The sequence below is a fragment of the Ranitomeya imitator genome, chromosome 5, assembly GCF_032444005.1.
Source record: "Ranitomeya imitator isolate aRanImi1 chromosome 5, aRanImi1.pri, whole genome shotgun sequence".
NCBI classification, from domain to species: domain Eukaryota; kingdom Metazoa; phylum Chordata; class Amphibia; order Anura; family Dendrobatidae; genus Ranitomeya; species Ranitomeya imitator.
Window position 1 is genome coordinate 434,640,829 of NC_091286.1, and position 19,438 is coordinate 434,660,266.

General features: G+C 44.2%; 1 protein-coding gene across 8 annotated transcripts in view; it reads left to right on the plus strand.

The window, feature by feature from the left end:
* LOC138638112 (IgGFc-binding protein-like) overlaps positions 1-19,438 on the plus strand; it is a 246,804-nt gene that overhangs the window by 135,569 nt on the left and 91,797 nt on the right. For all 8 annotated transcript variants that reach the window (XM_069727126.1, XM_069727130.1, XM_069727129.1 and 5 more), the window contains 9 exons: positions 7,156-7,439; positions 7,557-7,834; positions 8,917-9,515; positions 9,731-10,304; positions 10,404-10,603; positions 10,686-11,066; positions 11,270-11,553; positions 13,259-13,530; positions 13,619-13,723. In XM_069727126.1, the coding sequence (XP_069583227.1) occupies positions 7,156-7,439; positions 7,557-7,834; positions 8,917-9,515; positions 9,731-10,304; positions 10,404-10,603; positions 10,686-11,066; positions 11,270-11,553; positions 13,259-13,530; positions 13,619-13,723 (2,977 nt within the window). The remainder of the gene's footprint in view (positions 1-7,155; positions 7,440-7,556; positions 7,835-8,916; positions 9,516-9,730; positions 10,305-10,403; positions 10,604-10,685; positions 11,067-11,269; positions 11,554-13,258; positions 13,531-13,618; positions 13,724-19,438) is intronic.

Here is a 19,438-nt window from a genome sequence, read left to right on the forward strand (position 1 = left end):
AGGTTTTTTTTTTAATTGTTTTATTTTTAATGGGGTGAAAGGGGGGTAATTTGAACTTTTATATATGTTTATTTTTTTCATATTTTTGTATTTTTAAAAACATTTTTTTACTTTCTCCATGCTTCAATAGCCTCCATGGGAGGCTAGAAGGTGGCACAACTTGATTGCCTCTGCTACATAGAGGCGATGTTCAGATCGCCCCTATATAGTAGAATTACAGCATTGGTATGAGCACCTTGCACAGGGTGGTGCTCACAGCAATCTGGCATCAACAAAAATAGAGGTATCAAGGAGACCTCTGGTTGTTATGCCAAAGCACCGCTGACCCCCGATCATATGATGGGGTCACCGGTGCATGCATTTCCGGTGGGATGGCTGTAAGCACTTGTTAAATGCCATTTTCAGAGTGTGACAGCGGCATCTAACTAGTTAATAGGCGCGGGCGGATCGCGATTCCACCTGCGCCTATTGCGGTCACATGGCACATAATAAGTGTTTGCATATGTGTAGATCAGTGATTTGTTATTTCAGTGGAAAATTCAGAATATACTGTTTCAGAAAAAGGTCATATATGAGTTTTTAGAATTATAACAAAAAATTTGGTTTCGTATCATTTCTCAAAAACCTTATGTTAAGGCTAGCGGAACGCACCGAGTAAATAGAGATGTTTTATTGATATTGGTGCGTTCGCAGCCCGGGGTCCACCGTGCAGGAGTACCTGCTGCTAGCAAACGGCGGAGCTATATGGCGGTATAGATTAACTCAGTTAATTCACTGAGTAGCTGTGAAAGGAAAGCACTGTGCCTTGTTAGACTCCACAGAGGCACAGGCTAACTGCACAAACAGAGAGCAGTCAGTGGTCACACAATTACACAAAACTCCTCGCTGGAGGAGCCAGCATTCTAGGGGCTTATTTCAGCCGGGTCCCTGAATACACACAGACTCATTCTCCTTGCCAGAGGAGCCATCATTCTAGGGGCTTATTTCAGCCGGGTCCCTGAACACATTCACATGTGACCACACTGGCGCAAAGCACATAACTTAGACAATACTAGCGCATTGCCGTGCGGCCATGCGAGCCTTAAATAGCTGCAGCACGTCTAGGACCTGTGAAAGAAGGACCAATGGAATTGCTGCAGCACCTGAGCACGTGACCCTAGACCTCCACTGAGAGATCTTGCCCTGGGCATGCTCAGTGTGTGTAAATAGGGACTTAGCCCCAGAGAAGCCTGCTCGCCGCAGATCAGTGCAGGGTACAATAGGAGAGCCAGAAGAGGCAGTAGTAACCCTATGCACAGAATCCGCCTCAGCGAGACGCTGGGAGCGACGTCTCCGCTGAGCAGGCCCCACTGCGGCCGATGCAGAATGGGAGACCGCAGCAGACACAGATCGAGATTCCCCCTGTGCAGCAGAGGAAACTCGACTCCTAACATTACCCCCCCCTCCTAGGGCCCCCCCTCCTTGAGCCTCGCTACGCTCAAAAGCTGCAATAAGCAGCGGAGCCCGAATGTGCTCCACAGGCTCCCAGGTTCTATCCTCTGGGCTGTGACCCTTCCAGTCCACCAGATAAAATTTCTTGCCACGTACCACCTTGCACCCCACGATAGCATTCACCTCAAACTCATCCGTGGATGAACCCGATGTCCCGGCAGAAGACTAAGAAAACCGGGACAAATGAACGGGCTTTAAGAGGGAAACGTGAAAAGTATCGGTGATACCAAGGCGTGGAGGAGTAGCCAAACGGTAGACCACAGGGTTGACCTGTTCCAGAACCTTAAACGGGCCAATGTAGCGAGGAGCAAACTTAGTGGACTCAACTCGCAGCCTGAAGTTACGGGCGGTGAGCCACACTAAGTCGCCAGGAGCAAAGATCGGAGCGGGGCGCCGGTGTGTATCAGCCGAAACCCTCATTCTCTCCTTGGAGGCCCGGATGGCATCCTGTGTGCGGTCCCAGATGTCACGTGCCTCCACCGCCAAGTCTGCCACCCTAGAATCGGTGAATGACACGGGCATGGGCACAGGGACACGCGGATGCTGGCCGTAATTAAGGAGAAAAGGAGTATGACCAGTGGAATCGGCTACGGCGTTGTTCAAGGCAAATTCTGCCCAAGGTAGCAAAGATGCCCAGTCATCCTGCCTAGCAGAGACGAAATGTCGCAAATATGTCACCAGAGTCTGGTTGGTTCTCTCCACCAACCCATTCGTCTCGGGATGATATGCAGAGGAGAGGTTCAACTCTATGCTGAGTAAACGGCAGAGCTCTCTCCAAATCCGAGACGCGAACTGGGGACCCCGATTGCTGACAATCTTATCAGGCATACCATGTAATCGGAAAATGTGCTTAATGAACAACACCGCCAAGGCCCGTGCAGAAGGTAACCGAGGAAGCGGCACCAAATGCACCATCTTAGAGAAATGGTCGGTGACAACCCAAATAACGGAGCAGCCACGCGACTTGGGTAAGCCCACCACAAAGTCCATCCCGACCATCTCCCAGGGCCTGTCTGCCACCGGTAGAGGGTAAAGCAACCCAGCAGGCCGTTGCCGAGGAGACCGATTCTGGGCACAAGAAACGCACGCCTGAATATAGTCCCTGACATCTCGGGCCATATGCGGCCACCAGTATGTTCTTGCCAAAAGCTCAGTTGTCCTCTTGGTCCCAAAATGCCCACCCACTCTGGAGGAGTGAGCCCAAGAGAGAACCTCCGGTCGCAAGTTAGCTGGCACGAAAGTCTTGCCCGGGGGCACAGACTCTAGCGAAACCGGAGCTACAGTTCTCAGGCTCTCAGAAGGGACAATAAGCCGAGGCTTCTCCTCCTCCTCCTCAGATGACACTACGGAGCGGGAGAGAGCGTCGGCACGAACGTTCTTCTCCCCGGAGAGAAAATGGAGAGTAAAATGGAACCGGGAGAAGAACAGGGACCATCTAGCCTGGCGAGAATTCAGCCGCTGGGCCGTCTGTATATACACCAAGTTCTTGTGGTCAGTGAAGACTTGGAAGGGAAAGCAAGCTCCCTCCAAGAGGTGTCTCCACTCTGAAAAAGCCAACTTCATGGCTAGCAACTCCCTGTCCCCGATGGAATAATTCCTCTCCGCTGGTGTGAAGGTCTTGGAGAAGAAGAAGCAAGGATGCTTCCGACCTTGAGCATCCTTTTGGAAAAGGACTGCTCCAGCACCAATGGATGAGGCATCCACCTCCAAGATAAATGGTTTATCTACATCGGGGCGATGTAGGATGGGAGCACTAGCGAAGTGTGACTTAATCGAGAGAAAGGCTTTGGAGACCTCCTCTGACCACAACTTGGGATTTGCTCCCTTCTTGGTGAGGACAACCAAGGGAGCTACCAAAGTTGAGAAGTGTGGAATGAACTGGCGATAGTAATTAATGAACCCCATAAAGCGCTGCACCGCTTTAAGAGAATGGGGTTCCTGCCAGTCCATTACAGCCTGTAGCTTGGCAGGATCCATAGCCAAACCCTGGGCAGAGATGATATAACCAAGGAAAGGCAAGGACTCCTGCTCAAACACACACCTCTCCAACTTGGCGTAGAGGGAGTTTGCCCGTAAGAGGTCGAAGACTTTGCGAACATCTCTCCGATGGGAGTCAATATCTGGAGAGTAGATGAGAATATCATCCAGATAGACTACGACCGAGGTGGTGAGCATATCCCGGAAGATGTCATTCACAAAGTCTTGTAAAACGGCTGGGGCATTACAGAGCCCGAAGGGCATCACCAGATATTCATAGTGCCCATCCCTGGTGTTAAAAGCCGTCTTCCATTCATCCCCCTCACGGATGCGAATCAGGTTGTAAGCACCCCGCAGATCTAACTTTGTAAATACCCTTGCTCCCCGTAGCCTATCAAAAAGCTCAGATATCAGGGGTAATGGGTACTTGTTCTTAATGGTGATGGCGTTAAGACCCCTGTAGTCTATGCATGGACGTAAGTCTCCAGTCTTCTTCTGTACGAAGAAGAACCCAGCCCCTGCCGGTGACACTGACTTCCTAATGAATCCTCTTGCCAGATTCTCTTGGATGTACTGAGACATTGCCTCCATCTCCGGGAGAGATAACGGATAGACTCGACCCCGGGGAGGCTCAGCACCATGCAAGAGGTCAATAGGACAGTCATAGGGGCGGTGAGGCGGAAGGGTCTCCGCAGCTCTTTTGGAGAACACGTCTGCATAGGGCCAATAGTGCTTGGGGAGAGAGGAAAGATCTGCGGGTACCTGTGTAGTAGCAACCTGAACGCACTCCCTCAGACATCTACCCTCGCAGGATTTACTCCATCCCAAAATTCTCCCAGAGGACCACTCAATATGAGGAGAATGGTAGCGAAGCCATGGTATCCCCAACAGGACCTCATCAATTCCCTCAGGAATGACTAATAGGGAGATTATCTCCTGATGTGATGGAGACACAGAAAGCGTGAAAGGAATGGTTTGGTGGGTAATCTGTGAAGGTAGTGTTGACCCATTTACCACTCGAACGGTTACTGGCTTGGCGAGCATCACCAAGGGTATTGCGTGACGCTGGGCAAAAGCGGAAGACATAAAGTTACCCTCTGCCCCAGAATCCACGCATAGCTCGACCATAAGAGTGGATGGGCCTATGGTAATTGTCCCCTTGAAGGACAACTTTGAGGCAAACATCGCCATGTCTAGTGTACCTCCTCCAACTGCCACTAGACGCTGACGTTTCCCCGACCGCTGAGGACCCTTGGAGGCAAGATGTCCTGACTGCTGGCAAACATGACGGACCTTATGTGCATGGGCGGACTGAGACTTGGATCCCGCTCGTGTCACCTCTAAGGCCTCATGTGACTCGGATGCCTGGACTGGAGATTCCAAAGGTTTGGCGAAGGTGGGAGCCAGCCGAAACCTCTGCCTGCACTGGGCTCGCTCCAACCTCCGCTCTTTAAAACGGAGGTCAATATGAGTAGAGACAGTTATTAACTCCTCCAGTATGGCAGGAATCTCCCTAGTGGCCAGAGCGTCCTTAACGTGGTCAGCCAGGCCCCTCCAAAATATGGGGATAAGGGCTTTATCCGACCACTCCAGCTCGGAAGCGGACCGAAAAATGGCTGACCAAGGACTCACCCTGAGTTAATGCCAGTAGTTGGAGAGCTGTGTCATGGGTGACTTGAGGTCCTAAAAAGACCTTTTTCAGAGTGCTCAGGAACAACGGAGCACTCTGCACCACATGATCACCACGCTCCCACAGCGGCGTAGCCCACTCCAACACCCTGTGAGACAAGAGAGACACAATAAATCCCACCTTAGCCCGCTCTGTAGGAAAACGTGCAGCCAGGAGCTCGAGGAGAATAGAGCACTGACTCACGAATCCCCTACAAGTTTTGCTATCTCCAGAAAATTTTTCTGGCAGCGGGAGGCGAGATAATGTTGGAACAGGGGTGGCAGTGGACAAGGTTGCTGCAGCCACGCTAGCAGCCTGTACAGCAACTGTGGTAACATCCACAGCTAAGGTTGAACTCTCGAGAGCCGCCAACCTACTCTCCAGCTGCTGGATATACCGCAAAGATTGCTGAATGTCCGCCACCTACTAGCTAGACCCTGGCGCTAGTATTCTGTTAGGGCTAGCGGAACGCACCGAGTTAATAGAGATGTTTTATTGATATTGGTGCATTCGCAGCCCGGGGTCCACCGTGCAGGAGTACCTGCTGCTAGCAAACGGCGGAGCTATATGGCGGTATAGACTAACTCAGTTAATTCACTGAGTAGCCGTGAAAGGAAAGCACTGTGCCCTGTTTGACTCCACAGAGGCACAGGCTAACTGCCCAAACAGAGAGCAGTCAGTGGTCACGCAATTACACAAAACTCCTCGCCGGAGGAGCCAGCATTCTAAGGGCTTATTTCAGTCGGGTCCCTGAATACACACAGACTCAATCTCCTCGCCGGAGGAGCCAGCATTCTAGGGGCTTATTTCAGCCGGGTCCCTGAACACATTCACATGTGACCACACTGGCGCAAAGCACATAACTTAGACAATACTAGCGCATGGCCGTGCGGCCATGCGAGCCTTAAATAGCTGCAGCACGTCTAGGACCTGTGAAAGAAGGACCAATGGAATTGCTGCAGCACCTGAGCACGTGACCCTAGACCTCCACTGAGAGATCCTGCCCTGGGCATGCTCAGTGCGCAAAGCAGAACTAGTCCTAGTACCTGCAGGACCTTCCGTGAGAAGGACCAATGGGAGTCGCTGCAGTACCTGAGCATGTGACCCTAGACCTCCACTGAGAGATCTTGCCCTGGGCATGCTCAGTGTGTGTAAATAGGGATTTAGCCCCAGAGAAGCCTGCTCGCCGCAGATCAGTGCAGGGTACAATAGGAGAGCCAGAAGAGACAGTAGTAACCCTATGCACAGAATCAGCCTCAGCAAGACGCTGGGAGCGACGTCTCCGCTTAGCAGACCCCACTGCGGCCGATGCAGAATGGGAGACCGCAGCAGACACGGATCGAGATTCCCCCTGTGCAGCAGAGGAAACTCGACTCCTAACACCTTACATGATAGGAAAATTCTGAAGTCATTTCTGAAATCAGCATAAAAAAATCTATCAGGAACACTCAAATTTGTCCGAGGGACAAAACCTTTGTAACAGAGTGTTATCAGATATTGTAGAGCTCCAGTAACGCAAATATAAATAGCCATACAACACATATTCATCCACAGGACACTTTTTGCGTCAGAATTATTTACAAACTTACAACTTACTTCTTGTAGTCAAATTGATTGTCTTTTCCCTACATTTATTTTCATTCAATATCCAACATTCATAGCAATTTGAATCACGAATGTACCATACACCAAGACCCTCTGTCATACAAGGTTTCAGTGACTCACAACCCCTTCATCTTGAATAATTATATGCATTTTGTTTGAAGAGAGCACAGTAAAGTCTAAACAGAAGAGTTTATCACTATTGATCTGTGGTCAGATATTATACTTATTGTTTTAAAAAGTCATGATACATATATGAGATGCAATGTTAAAATTAGCTTTTCTAATGGTAAAAAAAGGTCTTATTTTTATTAATGTTCGAAAGCTAAAGACAAGCCACCAAGGCAAATAAAATATGTTTACCTTGTTTTTATATAATTATTTTTAAGAATTCTCTAAACATCAATATTTTACAGGTTAATGGGCAGACAGTGACACTGCCGATTCATATGGCACCTGATGTTGATGTATTCATCAGTGGTTCAAATGTGTTGGTGACAACACGCTTTGGACTGCAAGTGAAGTTTGACGGAAACCACAAAGTCCAAGTAAATATCCCAGGATCCTACTCTGGTAAAGTGTGTGGACTTTGCGGAAACTTCAATGGCAATGCTGCTGATGATTTCCTGAATCCGGATGGTGTGCTAGAACCAGACTCAAATAGTCTTGGAAACAGTTGGCAGGTTGATAATGACACAAGGTAGCATTTTTTTTTCATCTTTGATTTGAGTGTATATTTTTTCTTACAAAATAATTTCTGTTTTGTTATGTCAAATTGTGTTGATGAGTGATATGTATTTATTGGTTTCTTTTAAAGCTGTACTCCAGGAGTTGACCATCCATCCAGTTGTACTGATGAAGAAAAAGAAACCATTGCCAGTAACAGCTTCTGTGGAATCATTACAGACAAGAATGGACCGTTCAAAGACTGTCACGATGTTATCAATCCTCTAGTTTACTTTGATAACTGTGCATATGATTTGTGTGAAACCAACCTGGATGGGGAGATCCTGTGTGATAGTCTCCAAGCTTACGCTGAGTCTTGTCAGTCTCAAAATGTGACTATAGAAGAGTGGAGAAATGACACTTTCTGTCGTAAGTAGATTCTGTCTATTACCCATGTAAACCTGCTGATATGCACTTTCATTATTATTAAATACACACGGAATATGTGTATCCACTATGTGGTAAAGTTTTCATGCATTACTAAATGTCTTGGGAATACATATTAATAATCTTCATATGTCAGTATATCAACTAAAATAAAAAAAAATAATTATTTAATTAAAATATTCCCAGTGCCTATTAGCCAAAGACATTCTGATTTTTCTGCTAAATAGACAGATAATTATTGTCTTTAATCTCACACGTTATGTGTGTTTATTGAAGTCAATCCTCGTACCTATGAAATCTGGTGACAGTCTACAAAATGAATTTTCTCTGAATATTTTTCGTTCAGTACTTGATGGTTGTGATGAAATCATGGTGCTTGCAGTGTGATCTTCTGAGTGATTAACAGATTAAAAAAAAATCCTTAAATAATTGAGTGGCAGGTTCAGTTCTTATTTAATCTGTGATAAATGGCTACTCAAGTATTTAAAGGGTGTTCCTGTCTTCATAAATGAGTATTCTTGGACAGTGCTTGTAAATACAAGCATATTTGCATTTTTTAGCTTATTGACACTTTCTGCCATTTTTGAGATTTAAATAATTTTCATTTATTTTGTATAATACTCTTCGCCATAAAGACTGAGTACTTCTGCCAAGCAGCAGAACAAGATCATTGCTTAGAAGTTCTTTTCTATTGCACTGTATTGGATCTGTCCTGGATCCCTGTAGTGTGGGGTTACCTTCTTACTTCAGCGAAATGCTGATAAGCTATGCAGGAGTGATGGTCAGATTACTACACAACAAACAGTAAACAATAAAAAAGAACAATGTTAACATCTCACAAACAGCTGAAAATTATAATTGTAAAATGGCCTGGTTTTACAAGCACTATCCATCAATATCCATCTATGAAGATGTTAGTAACTTCTAAATTGCTACATTTATCTTCAGTAATTCAGGAGTCAGTAGTGAAACTGTTTATTGGTTCAATTAAAAGTATATACATTATTTTAGAATTTTTTATAGATTTAACTTGTTTTATAAACTACATTCTTTATTGGTTGCAGAACCAAAGTGTCCTCCAAACAGTCACTTTCAGCATTGTGGAACAGCCTGTCCAGCTACCTGTGTCAACCCAGGAGCCCCAGCCACCTGCTCTCTTCCCTGTACTGAATCCTGTATATGTGATGCAGGTTATGTCCTGTATGGCAATAAGTGTGTTCCAGAAGACAAATGTGGATGCTGGGATGATGATAAGTATTATCCTGTAGAGTCTGAATTCTGGACTGATGATACTTGCTCTACAAAGTGCAGATGCCCCTCAGCTGGAAGTGGCTTAGTATGTGCCAGCGATTCCTGTCCCGACAACCAGTATTGCGGAATTTCAAATGGTGCACCAGGTTGCCACTATTTCACATATGGAGTTTGTCGGGTCCATAATGATCCTCATTATGACACCTTCGATAGACTAAATCACAACTTCATGGGCCTATGTACATACACCCTTGCAAAGTTGTGCAACAGTTCTTCTTCTCCACAGTATTTCAATATTGAAGCAAAGAACGAACATCGAGGAGATCCCACAGTGTCGTATGTGAAATATGTTCTTGTCGAAGTTTATGGGCAAAAAGTTCAACTGATGAAAAATGAAAAAGATCGTGTTTTGGTGAGTAGTGCTATTTTTATTCCAAAGGAAAGTGTGCAGAACACATTAAATATCTTCAAGAAGTATTTGATGGTCTCTGGACAGGAATTATGAAATTACACTTTGTTTCCAAAAACAATCACTTATATTTGCCACTTGGTTTTGCCTGAAATAGAAGTTTAAATAAGAAATGTTAATTTATTCTAATTTCTACAACTTTTTGCTATGTTTCACAGGTAAATGAAATCTGGACTACACTTCCAGTCACATTAGTTGGAGGAGCAGTGACTGTTAAATGGACTGGAAAATATGTCAGCCTCCAGACAGATTTTAGGTTGACTGTATCATATGACACAGATACTTCTGTGGAGGTGAAACTTCCCAGCAATTACTCTGGCCTAACCTGCGGGATGTGCGGTAACTTTAACAACCGGAAACAAGATGATTACATGATGCCTAACGGACTGCAAGCAGAGAACTCTGAACAGCTAGGGCACAGCTGGATTGTAGAAGATGATGATCCTCTTTGTAGTCCAGATGATCCTGAGCCCTCACCACCACCATCCTGTACACCAGAGGATGATGAGCTGTATAGAAGTGATGCCTTCTGTGGTCTTCTAATAAGTAAAGACGGTCCTTTCCATATTTGTAATTCAGTTATTGGTCCTGGTGGATTCATGGAAAGCTGCCTATTTGACATGTGTGCCCTTAATGGAGATCCAGAAACTCTGTGCAGTCTATTAGCGGCCTATGCTGATGCTTGCCAGAAGGACGGCATCTCTATATCTTGGAGAAACAGCACATTCTGTCGTAAGTATCTTCACATGTATGTTTTAATCTTCTCAAACAAGAAAAGAGAACGTTACCATCTAGATAAATTGCATCATTAACAAATCTTTCTTCATTTAGCTCCTGAATGTCCAGAAAACAGTCATTTTACCACATGTGCATCTGCTTGCCCTGCGACATGCGTAGACCCATACCCTACAGGAAACTGCAGCTTGCCATGTTCTGAAGGCTGTGTGTGTGATCCTGGATATGTCATCAGTGGAGGAACATGTGTACCGGAGTCACATTGTGGCTGTTTGTACAATGATGTGTACTATAAGGTAGGCAGAGACCTATTACCGTCTTTATATTATCACTGACTCTTGTGTCCACATTCTTTTTAATATTGTTTTATAATGACAGGAAGGAGAACAATTCGTTCAAGGTAACTGTGAGAGTCAATGTACCTGTTTGGGAAACAATACTATTAGCTGTTCACCAATGTCCTGTGCAGAAGATGAAATCTGTAAGGTGCAAGATGGATTATTGGGCTGCTACCAACCAAGCACAGCAATCTGCCACATTTATGGAGACCCCCATTATTCCACCTTTGATGGCAGAGTCCATCACTTCCAGGGTGCATGTACATATACTGTAGTAGAGACATGTGCTAATACATCTCGTAACTTCAGTATCACCACCCGCAATGAGCACAGAGGAAACCCAAGCTGGACAGCCATTAATTCTGTTACTCTGACTGTTGATGGAATAGAGATCCACATTGGAAAGAACAACATTGTACAAGTAAGAAAATATAGAAATGTAGATGAATTTTTATTAGTGCTTTCAATTAATTTATTCTAATGGTATGTATGACTGTTACATTGCAGTATAAATACAGAGGAGACATTTTCTTTGCCTGTTTAAGTAATAATATGTATACTAAAAATGAAGGTCTATCATTGTACAGCAAACATCAATCACCCATTCTTATGTCTCTTTTTTAGGTTAATAAAGTGCTTGTCACTCTTCCTGCTAATGTGTCTGGCATAATCATCACACAAAATGGCCCCTATGTTACCGTCAGTACAGACTTTGGCCTTGAGCTCCAGTTTAATGGGGATCATGAATTATTTGTGAGAGTGAAAGAGTATTACAAGGATGCACTATGTGGACTGTGCGGTACCTACAATGATGACCACCAAGATGACTTCATGAAGCCTGATGGCAGTATAGTAACTAATGTTAATGAGTTTGGAAATAGTTGGAGAGTCTCAGATGATGGATGGCCGTAAGTATCTTCTTAAACTTCTTGTTAAAAATAAATGTTTACTATTCAAATGAAAATACATTTTTCATCTAGTTAAAATCTTGGATCTTATAAAATACTGTACACATCTCCCTATACTGCCAATCTGTAAATGTGTTTTTTTTCCCACTTTCTGATATATTTAGTTTGAGAGGAGTCTCAAAATGGACTTCATAGAATGTTGGGGATGCTCTCACTCTCCCACAGCATCTATCGCCCCTCCTGGAATAGGATGTAATTCAGAGGACTGCATTGCAGCTTCTTACTACAACTTTTTGTATCGTTGCCCTCTTAAGATGTCCTGGATCCATGGTGATAGAATCAGTGGGAGAAATAATAAGTATAAAATATATAATTCATGCTGGGGATGCATTCACTTCCATGCAGCATCTATTACCCCTCGTGGATCAGGATGTCATTTGGAGGACAGCACTGCAGCTTCTTACTACAACTTTTTGCATTGTTGCCCTCTTACGATGTCTTGGATCCACCGTGATAGAATCAGTGGGATAGTTGAATGCAGCACCAGCTTTCTGCTCCTTTTATCTCTGCTGCTTCTAACTGTGATACAAGATGAAGGACAGAGATTTAAGTAGTGAGTGACATCAGCATTGCCTCAGCAAGATATGGAGAAGTGTAGAGATTTGTATATTAAGGCTAATTACAAATGTGCTTATGGTGTAAAGCTAGATATTTAGAAAATACATTGTAAACTTGACCCCCTTTAATACTTTTTTTTTTGCTGATTTCCCCTGTAACTGGAGCTGTTATTAATTTCAGTTACAGGGAAATTTTATCCTCCTGATTAGCATAGTAGAGCTGATTGGGTCACATAAGAACCAGCAGCTCTTTTTTCCTCCCTACATTGAGTAATCACATGTTCAATGCATCCAGAGGAGAAAGCATGATCAGCTCTTCCTAATATGCGTAAACAGCGCTAATTAATCTCTGCAGCTATAGAGTTCAAAAAGGCAAACATGGCACTAAATCAAATTTATCTTCTGTTTAGACCACATTTATATTTTAGCATGTAAGGGCAGTATTGAGTAGAGACTGGACATTTAAAATCTATGGGCAGACCAGAGGTAGTTAGTGATAACACTATAGATTTAAATTAATCCTGCCTAATAAATAACTGTAGAGACAGTTTTGCTCTTTTAAATGTCTGAATGTAAAATGTTTTGTCTTGCCTTGAGAGTAAACATAATCTAAGAATGAGAGACTTTCAAATAGAAAAATAAGTATAAAATATTTAATTCATGTGGACTGTGTATAGTATTTACTATAATTTATTGACTTAAATATTATAAACTATTGCTTACTTTCTTCAAAGGCAACCTGTCTTCTCCCCACCTAGCTCATCTTAATTGACAGATCTCTGCCTATAAGCAAAGAGGGTCAGATTTCTAATTCAAGCCAAGCAGGGTGAGGGGAAGTTGGCAGTGAGCAGCCCAGTGGGAGTTCCTCATTTGTATGGCATGGAAAAATAGCTCTCTGTGATGAAGATCTCTGTTGGGTTTACATGCTGCTGCTGCTGAGTTCCTTTTAAATATTGATTAAGACAATGCATTTATGAAACATTAACAAACACATGATCAGCTAGGCTAAAATCAACAAAAGTCCTAATTTACTATTAATTATGTTTTTAAGATTATGTATGTATTAAGCTCTTAAATTTTCTTTTCAGATGTGAATCTACTCCACCACCTCCAGTAGTCTGTCCACCATCCATATTGCTAGAGGCCCAACTGAAATGTTGGATTCTTAGACAAAATGATGGACCTTTCAAACCTTGCCATGGTGTTCTTCGCCCCAATCACTATTTCGATAGCTGCGTCTTTGATCAGTGTGTCACTGGTGGCGATGATGATTTGATTTGCAGTGTCCTTGCTGCTTATGCGGCAGCATGTGAATCCTTAGGTGTTGATTTGGGAGACTGGATAAATAACACAATTTGTGGTAAGATAGCCTCTCTTTTTTTGGTAAAAGAAATTTGTTGGGTAATATCAATAATGAATATGATCATTGAAATTTATGTTATTTACAGACCCAAATAAACCATCAACAACTCCAGCTATACCATCTACTTCACCACCCCATACAAGCTTCATCTCTGCTTCACAACCTCCGCTAACATCAACCAAAGATCCAGGTACAAGTGTAGAAAATGCTACATACTGGTGAATTATGTTATCATTTTAAAAAAAATACCTGTTGTATAAGTGCTATACATGCAAAATACTCCAGACAGGCATATTATGCAAATGTATGCAGAATTATTGAATTTTCTAACCCTTCAAATGTAGTGATCTAGAATGACAAAAGTTGCTTAAAAATATTCTTACTTGGGCCATAACTAACAAATGTAAAGCAAGTCCTAATGTGTAGTAGTCACTAGCTGGTGGAAACTCAAAAATGAGTTTCTATTTTGAAAAAATACATTTTTATGAGTCTTATACAATGCACAGTTTATCATTAAAATTAAATGACCTGTTGTCACTGGGTGTCAAAAGGAGTAGCTAATCGTGACACAGATAGAGAACAGTACATTAGATGAATAATTGTGCTGTACTGTGTGAAATTACCGGGCTGACTGTCTAGATCGTACTATTAATTGCATTAGCTAAATATCGGTGGTATCTGTAGAAATATATATAAAAAGTAGTTTCAGGCTAAAGATGCCCAGGAAAGGAAACTGAGGGGGAAGATTCATTAAAGTGGTTACACCAGAAATCTGGTATAAACGCCCTAATAAGTTGCAACATTTTTTCGCAACTCGAGAGATGCACAAAAAACGTTACCACTATTAGTTTTTAAATTTCAGTCCCTGCAGCTACACCAGTAGCCTGGGTGGTCTGGGTGTAGTCATACCCACTCATCAAATTAATCATAAGAAACACCACTGAAGTGAATGAAGAAATATACTCCATTCCTAACACTGTGTAAGAGACTAGACTAATACATTAATAAATCAGAAGACTGTATTCTAGCAAGCATTTTGTTAAGACTGGTATTCACTAGGCCAAACTTAATGAATTGCACGAGTGTTAAAAACAGTGAAAATTAAGGTCAACCTTGACAAATGCACTATAATAATTATAACAATTTTGAAACTAAATAAAACATTAACTTCTTCAGTTTAAATACATGCTTCCTTGCATGTCCCATTTTGCTTTATTAGATAATGAAGTATGTGGCATGGTTTGAAAAATATGATTAAACATAGAACTATCTAAAATGGTTTGAGAGATGCTTAAAGGGAACCTGTCACCCCGTTTTTTCAAGAAGAGCTAAAAATAGCGTTAAATAGGGGCATAGCTGTGCTTTACATTAGTGTATTTTGGAGCCTTTATTCCCCACCTATGCTGCCAAAATACCTTGCCATTTTGAGCTGTCACTCACGCTGGTCAGGTCATATGGGCGTGGTGACAGCGCTGTTTCTCCCCCAGATCTCCGTTGGTGGCGTAGTAGTGTGCGCATGTCCAAGTGGCGAATCCACTGCGCAGCTTGAAGGAAAATAGCGCGATCTGCGCTATTCAGCCGTTTATCGGTGGGCGTGGCCATCTTTGTGAGGCCGTGCATGCGCAGATGGTTCTTCTCGGCTTCCCGGGGCTTCAGGAAAATGGCCACGGGATGCCGCGCGTGCGCAGATGGCGATCTCGGTGGCCATTTTTCTGAAGCCGAGTTCGCATCTTAACGCGCTCATTCTTAGGAATGAGCACGTTAATGACATTCGATGACGTCGCGGCTTGTGATTGGTTGCGTGAGCGGTCACATGACGCTACCGCGACCAATCACAAGCCGCGACGTCATCGAAGGTCATTAACGCGCTCATTTTTAGGAAGGGAAGCATGGCGGTTGCAGCGGTGACAACCAGGGCACGTCCGAGGGTAAGTATATCAATATTTTTTATTTTTATTCTTTATTTTACACATGAATCTTAATCCCGATACTGATTCCCGATATCACAAAAATATCGGAACTCGGTATCGGAATTCCGATACCGCAAATATCGGCCGATATCCGATACTTGCGGTATCGGAATGCTCAACACTAGTGACCATGCAGGCTTCCCTGTAATGCATTGTAGCTGTCACTTGACAGGCTACAGGTCAGCAAAAAAGGAAGGGCTAACAAAGACTTTGTTGCTACTGTTGAGACTGCAAGTGCTGGTCCTATAATGCCGGTCATCTCCTTGCCTGCCCCAACATATTTTATACTGTGCAGTTGCTGTTACATCTAATAACTATAGATGGTCACACTCCCCTGCCTGTCCATTGAGCTCAACAGCTTTACTGTTCATCTGCTGAGAACTCTATCCTGCACAGGGATAATTTGCTTTGGGAGCACCCATGGCTTCTTCCATGTGCGTCAACTCTGTATAAATTCTGGCATTTGTAACATCTGCCCACTAGTGATGAGTGAACATCCTCGTTTCTCGGGTTTTCCCGAGCACACTCAGGTGATCTCCGAGTATTTATGAATGCTCGGAGATTTAGTTTACATTGGTTCATGTGAATGATTTACAGCTATTAGACAGCTTGAATATATGTGAGGATTTCCTAGCAACCAGTAACCCCTGTTATGTAGGCAATCCAGTGACACAGTGTGCCAGCAATCAGAGCACATACAGTGATCTGACAATAACCCAAAAACAATAGAACGAGCTCTGAGACGTGGAATCTCTGTAGACCGCAATACCTGAACCTAACCTAAACACAACTAAAGGCAGCTGTGGATTGCGCCTGAAACTACCTATGCAACTCGGCACAGCCTGAGGAGCTGACTAGCCTGAAGATAGAAAAACAAGCCTGACTTGCCTCAGAGAAATACCCCAAAGGAAAAGGCAGCCCCCCACATATAATGACTGTTAGCAAGATGAAAAGACAAACGTAGGGATGAAATAGATTCAGCAAAGTGAGGCCCGATATTCTAGACAGAGCGAGGATAGCAAAGAGAACTTTGCAGTCTACAAAAAACCCTAAAGCAAAAAACCACGCAAAGGGGGCAAAAAGACCCACAGTGCCGAACTAACGGCATGGCGGTACACCCTTTGCGTCTCAGAGCTTCCAGCAAAACGAAAAGACAAGCTGGACAGAAAAAGTAGCAACAAAAGCAAAAAGCACTTATCTAAGTAGAGCAGCAGGCCACAGGAAAGATCCAGAAGCTCAGATCCAACACTGGAACATTGACAAGGAGCAAGGAAGACAGAATCAGGTGGAGTTAAATAACAAAGCAGCCAACGAGCTCACCAGAACACCTGAGAGAGGAAGCTCAGAAGCTGCAGTACCACTTGTGACCACAGGAGTGAATTCAGCCACAGAATTCACAACAGTACCCCCCCCTTGAGGAGGGGTCACCGAACCCTCACCAGAGCCCCCAGGCCGACCAGGATGAGCCACATGAAAGGCACGAACAAGATCTGGAGCATGGACATCAGAGGCAAAAACCCAGGAATTATCTTCCTGAGCATAACCCTTCCATTTAACCAGATACTGGAGTTTCCGTCTAGAAACACGAGAATCCAAAATTTTCTCCACAATATACTCCAATTCCCCCTCCACCAAAACCGGGGCAGGAGGCTCAACAGATGGAACCATAGGTGCCACGTATCTCCGCAACAACGACCTATGGAATACATTATGTATGGAAAAGGAGTCTGGGAGGGTCAGACGAAAAGACACAGGATTGAGAATCTCAGAAATCCTATACGGACCAATAAAACGAGGTTTAAATTTAGGAGAGGAAACCTTCATAGGAATATGACGAGAAGATAACCAAACCAGATCCCCAACACGAAGTCGGGGACCCACACGGCGTCTGCGATTAGCGAAAAGTTGAGCCTTCTCCTGGGACAAGGTCAAATTGTCCACTACCTGAGTCCAGATCTGCTGCAACCTGTCCACCACAGAATCCACACCAGGACAGTCCGAAGACTCAACCTGTCCTGAAGAGAAACGAGGATGGAACCCAGAATTGCAGAAAAATGGAGAGACCAAGGTAGCCGAGCTGGCCCGATTATTAAGGGCGAACTCAGCCAACGGCACCCAATCATCCTGGTCTGCAGAAACAAAACATCTCAGATATGTTTCCAAGGTCTGATTGGTTCGTTCGGTCTGGCCATTAGTCTGAGGATGGAAAGCCGAGGAAAAAGATAGGTCAATGCCCATCCTACCACAAAAGGCTCGCCAAAACCTTGAAACAAACTGGGAACCTCTGTCAGAAACAATAGTCTCAGGAATGCCATGCAAACGAACCACATGCTGGAGGCACCAAATCAGAGGAAGGCAATTTAACCAAGGGCACCAGATGGACCATTTTAGAAAAGCGATCACAGACCACCCAAATGACTGACATCTTTTGAGAAACGGGAAGGTCAGAAATGAAATCCATCGAAATATGTGTCCAAGGCCTCTTTGGGACCGGCAAGGGCAAAAGCAACCCACTGGCACGTGAACAGCAGGGCTTAGCCCTAGCACAAATCCCACAGGACTGCACAAAAGTACGTACATCCCGTGACAGAGATGGCCACCAGAAGGATCTAGCCACTAACTCTCTGGTACCAAAGATTCCAGGATGACCAGCCAACACCGAACAATGAAGTTCAGAGATAACTTTACTAGTCCACCTATCAGGGACGAACAGTTTCTCCGCCGGACAACGACCAGATTTATTCGCCTGAAATTTTTGCAACACTTGCCGCAAATCAGGGGAGATGGCAGACACAATGACTCCCTCCCTGAGGACACTCGCTGGCCCAGACGAACCCGGAGAGTCGGGCACAAAACTCCTAGACAGAGCATCCGCCTTCACATTTTTAGAGCCCGGAAGGTACGAAATCACAAAAACGAAGCGGGCAAAAAATAACGACCAACGGGCCTGTCTAGGATTCAAGCGCTTGGCAGACTCGAGATAAGTAAGGTTCTTATGATCAGTCAATACCACCACGCGATGCTTAGCTCCTTCAAGCCAATGATGCCATTCCTCGAATGCCCACTTCATGGCCAGCAACTCTCGGTTGCCCACATCATAATTACACTCAGCAGCCGAAAACTTCCTGGAAAAGAAAGCACATGGTTTCAACACCGAGCAACCAGAACCTCTCTGTGACAAAACCGCCCCTGCTCCAATCTCAGAAGCATCAACCTCGACCTGGAACGGAAGAGAAACATCTGGTTGACACAACACAGGGGCAGAACAAAAACGATGCTTCAACTCCTGAAAAGCTTCCACAGCAGCAGAAGACCAATTAACCAAATCAGCACCCTTCTTGGTCAAATCGGTCAATGGTTTGGCAATGCTAGAAAAATTACAGATGAAGCGACGATAAAAATTAGCAAAGCCCAGGAATTTTTGCAGACTTTTCAGAGATGTCGGCTGAGTCCAATCCTGGATGGCCTGTACCTTAACCGGATCCATCTCGATAGTAGAAGGGGAAAAGATGAACCCCAAAAATGAAACTTTCTGCACACCGAAGAGACACTTTGATCCCTTCACAAACAAAGAATTAGCACGCAGGACCTGGAAAACCATTCTGACCTGCTTCACATGAGAGTCCCAATCATTAGAGAAGATCAAAATGTCATCCAAGTAAACAATCAGGAATTTATCCAGATACTCACGGAAGATGTCATGCATAAAAGACTGAAACACAGATGGAGCATTGGCAAGTCCGAACGGCATCACTAGATACTCAAAATGACCCTCGGGCGTATTAAATGCAGTTTTCCATTGATCTCCTTGCCTGATTCTCACCAGATTATACGCACCACGAAGATCTATTTTAGTGAACCAACTAGCCCCCTTAATCCGAGCAAACAAGTCAGATAACAATGGCAAGGGGTACTGAAATTTCACAGTGATCTTA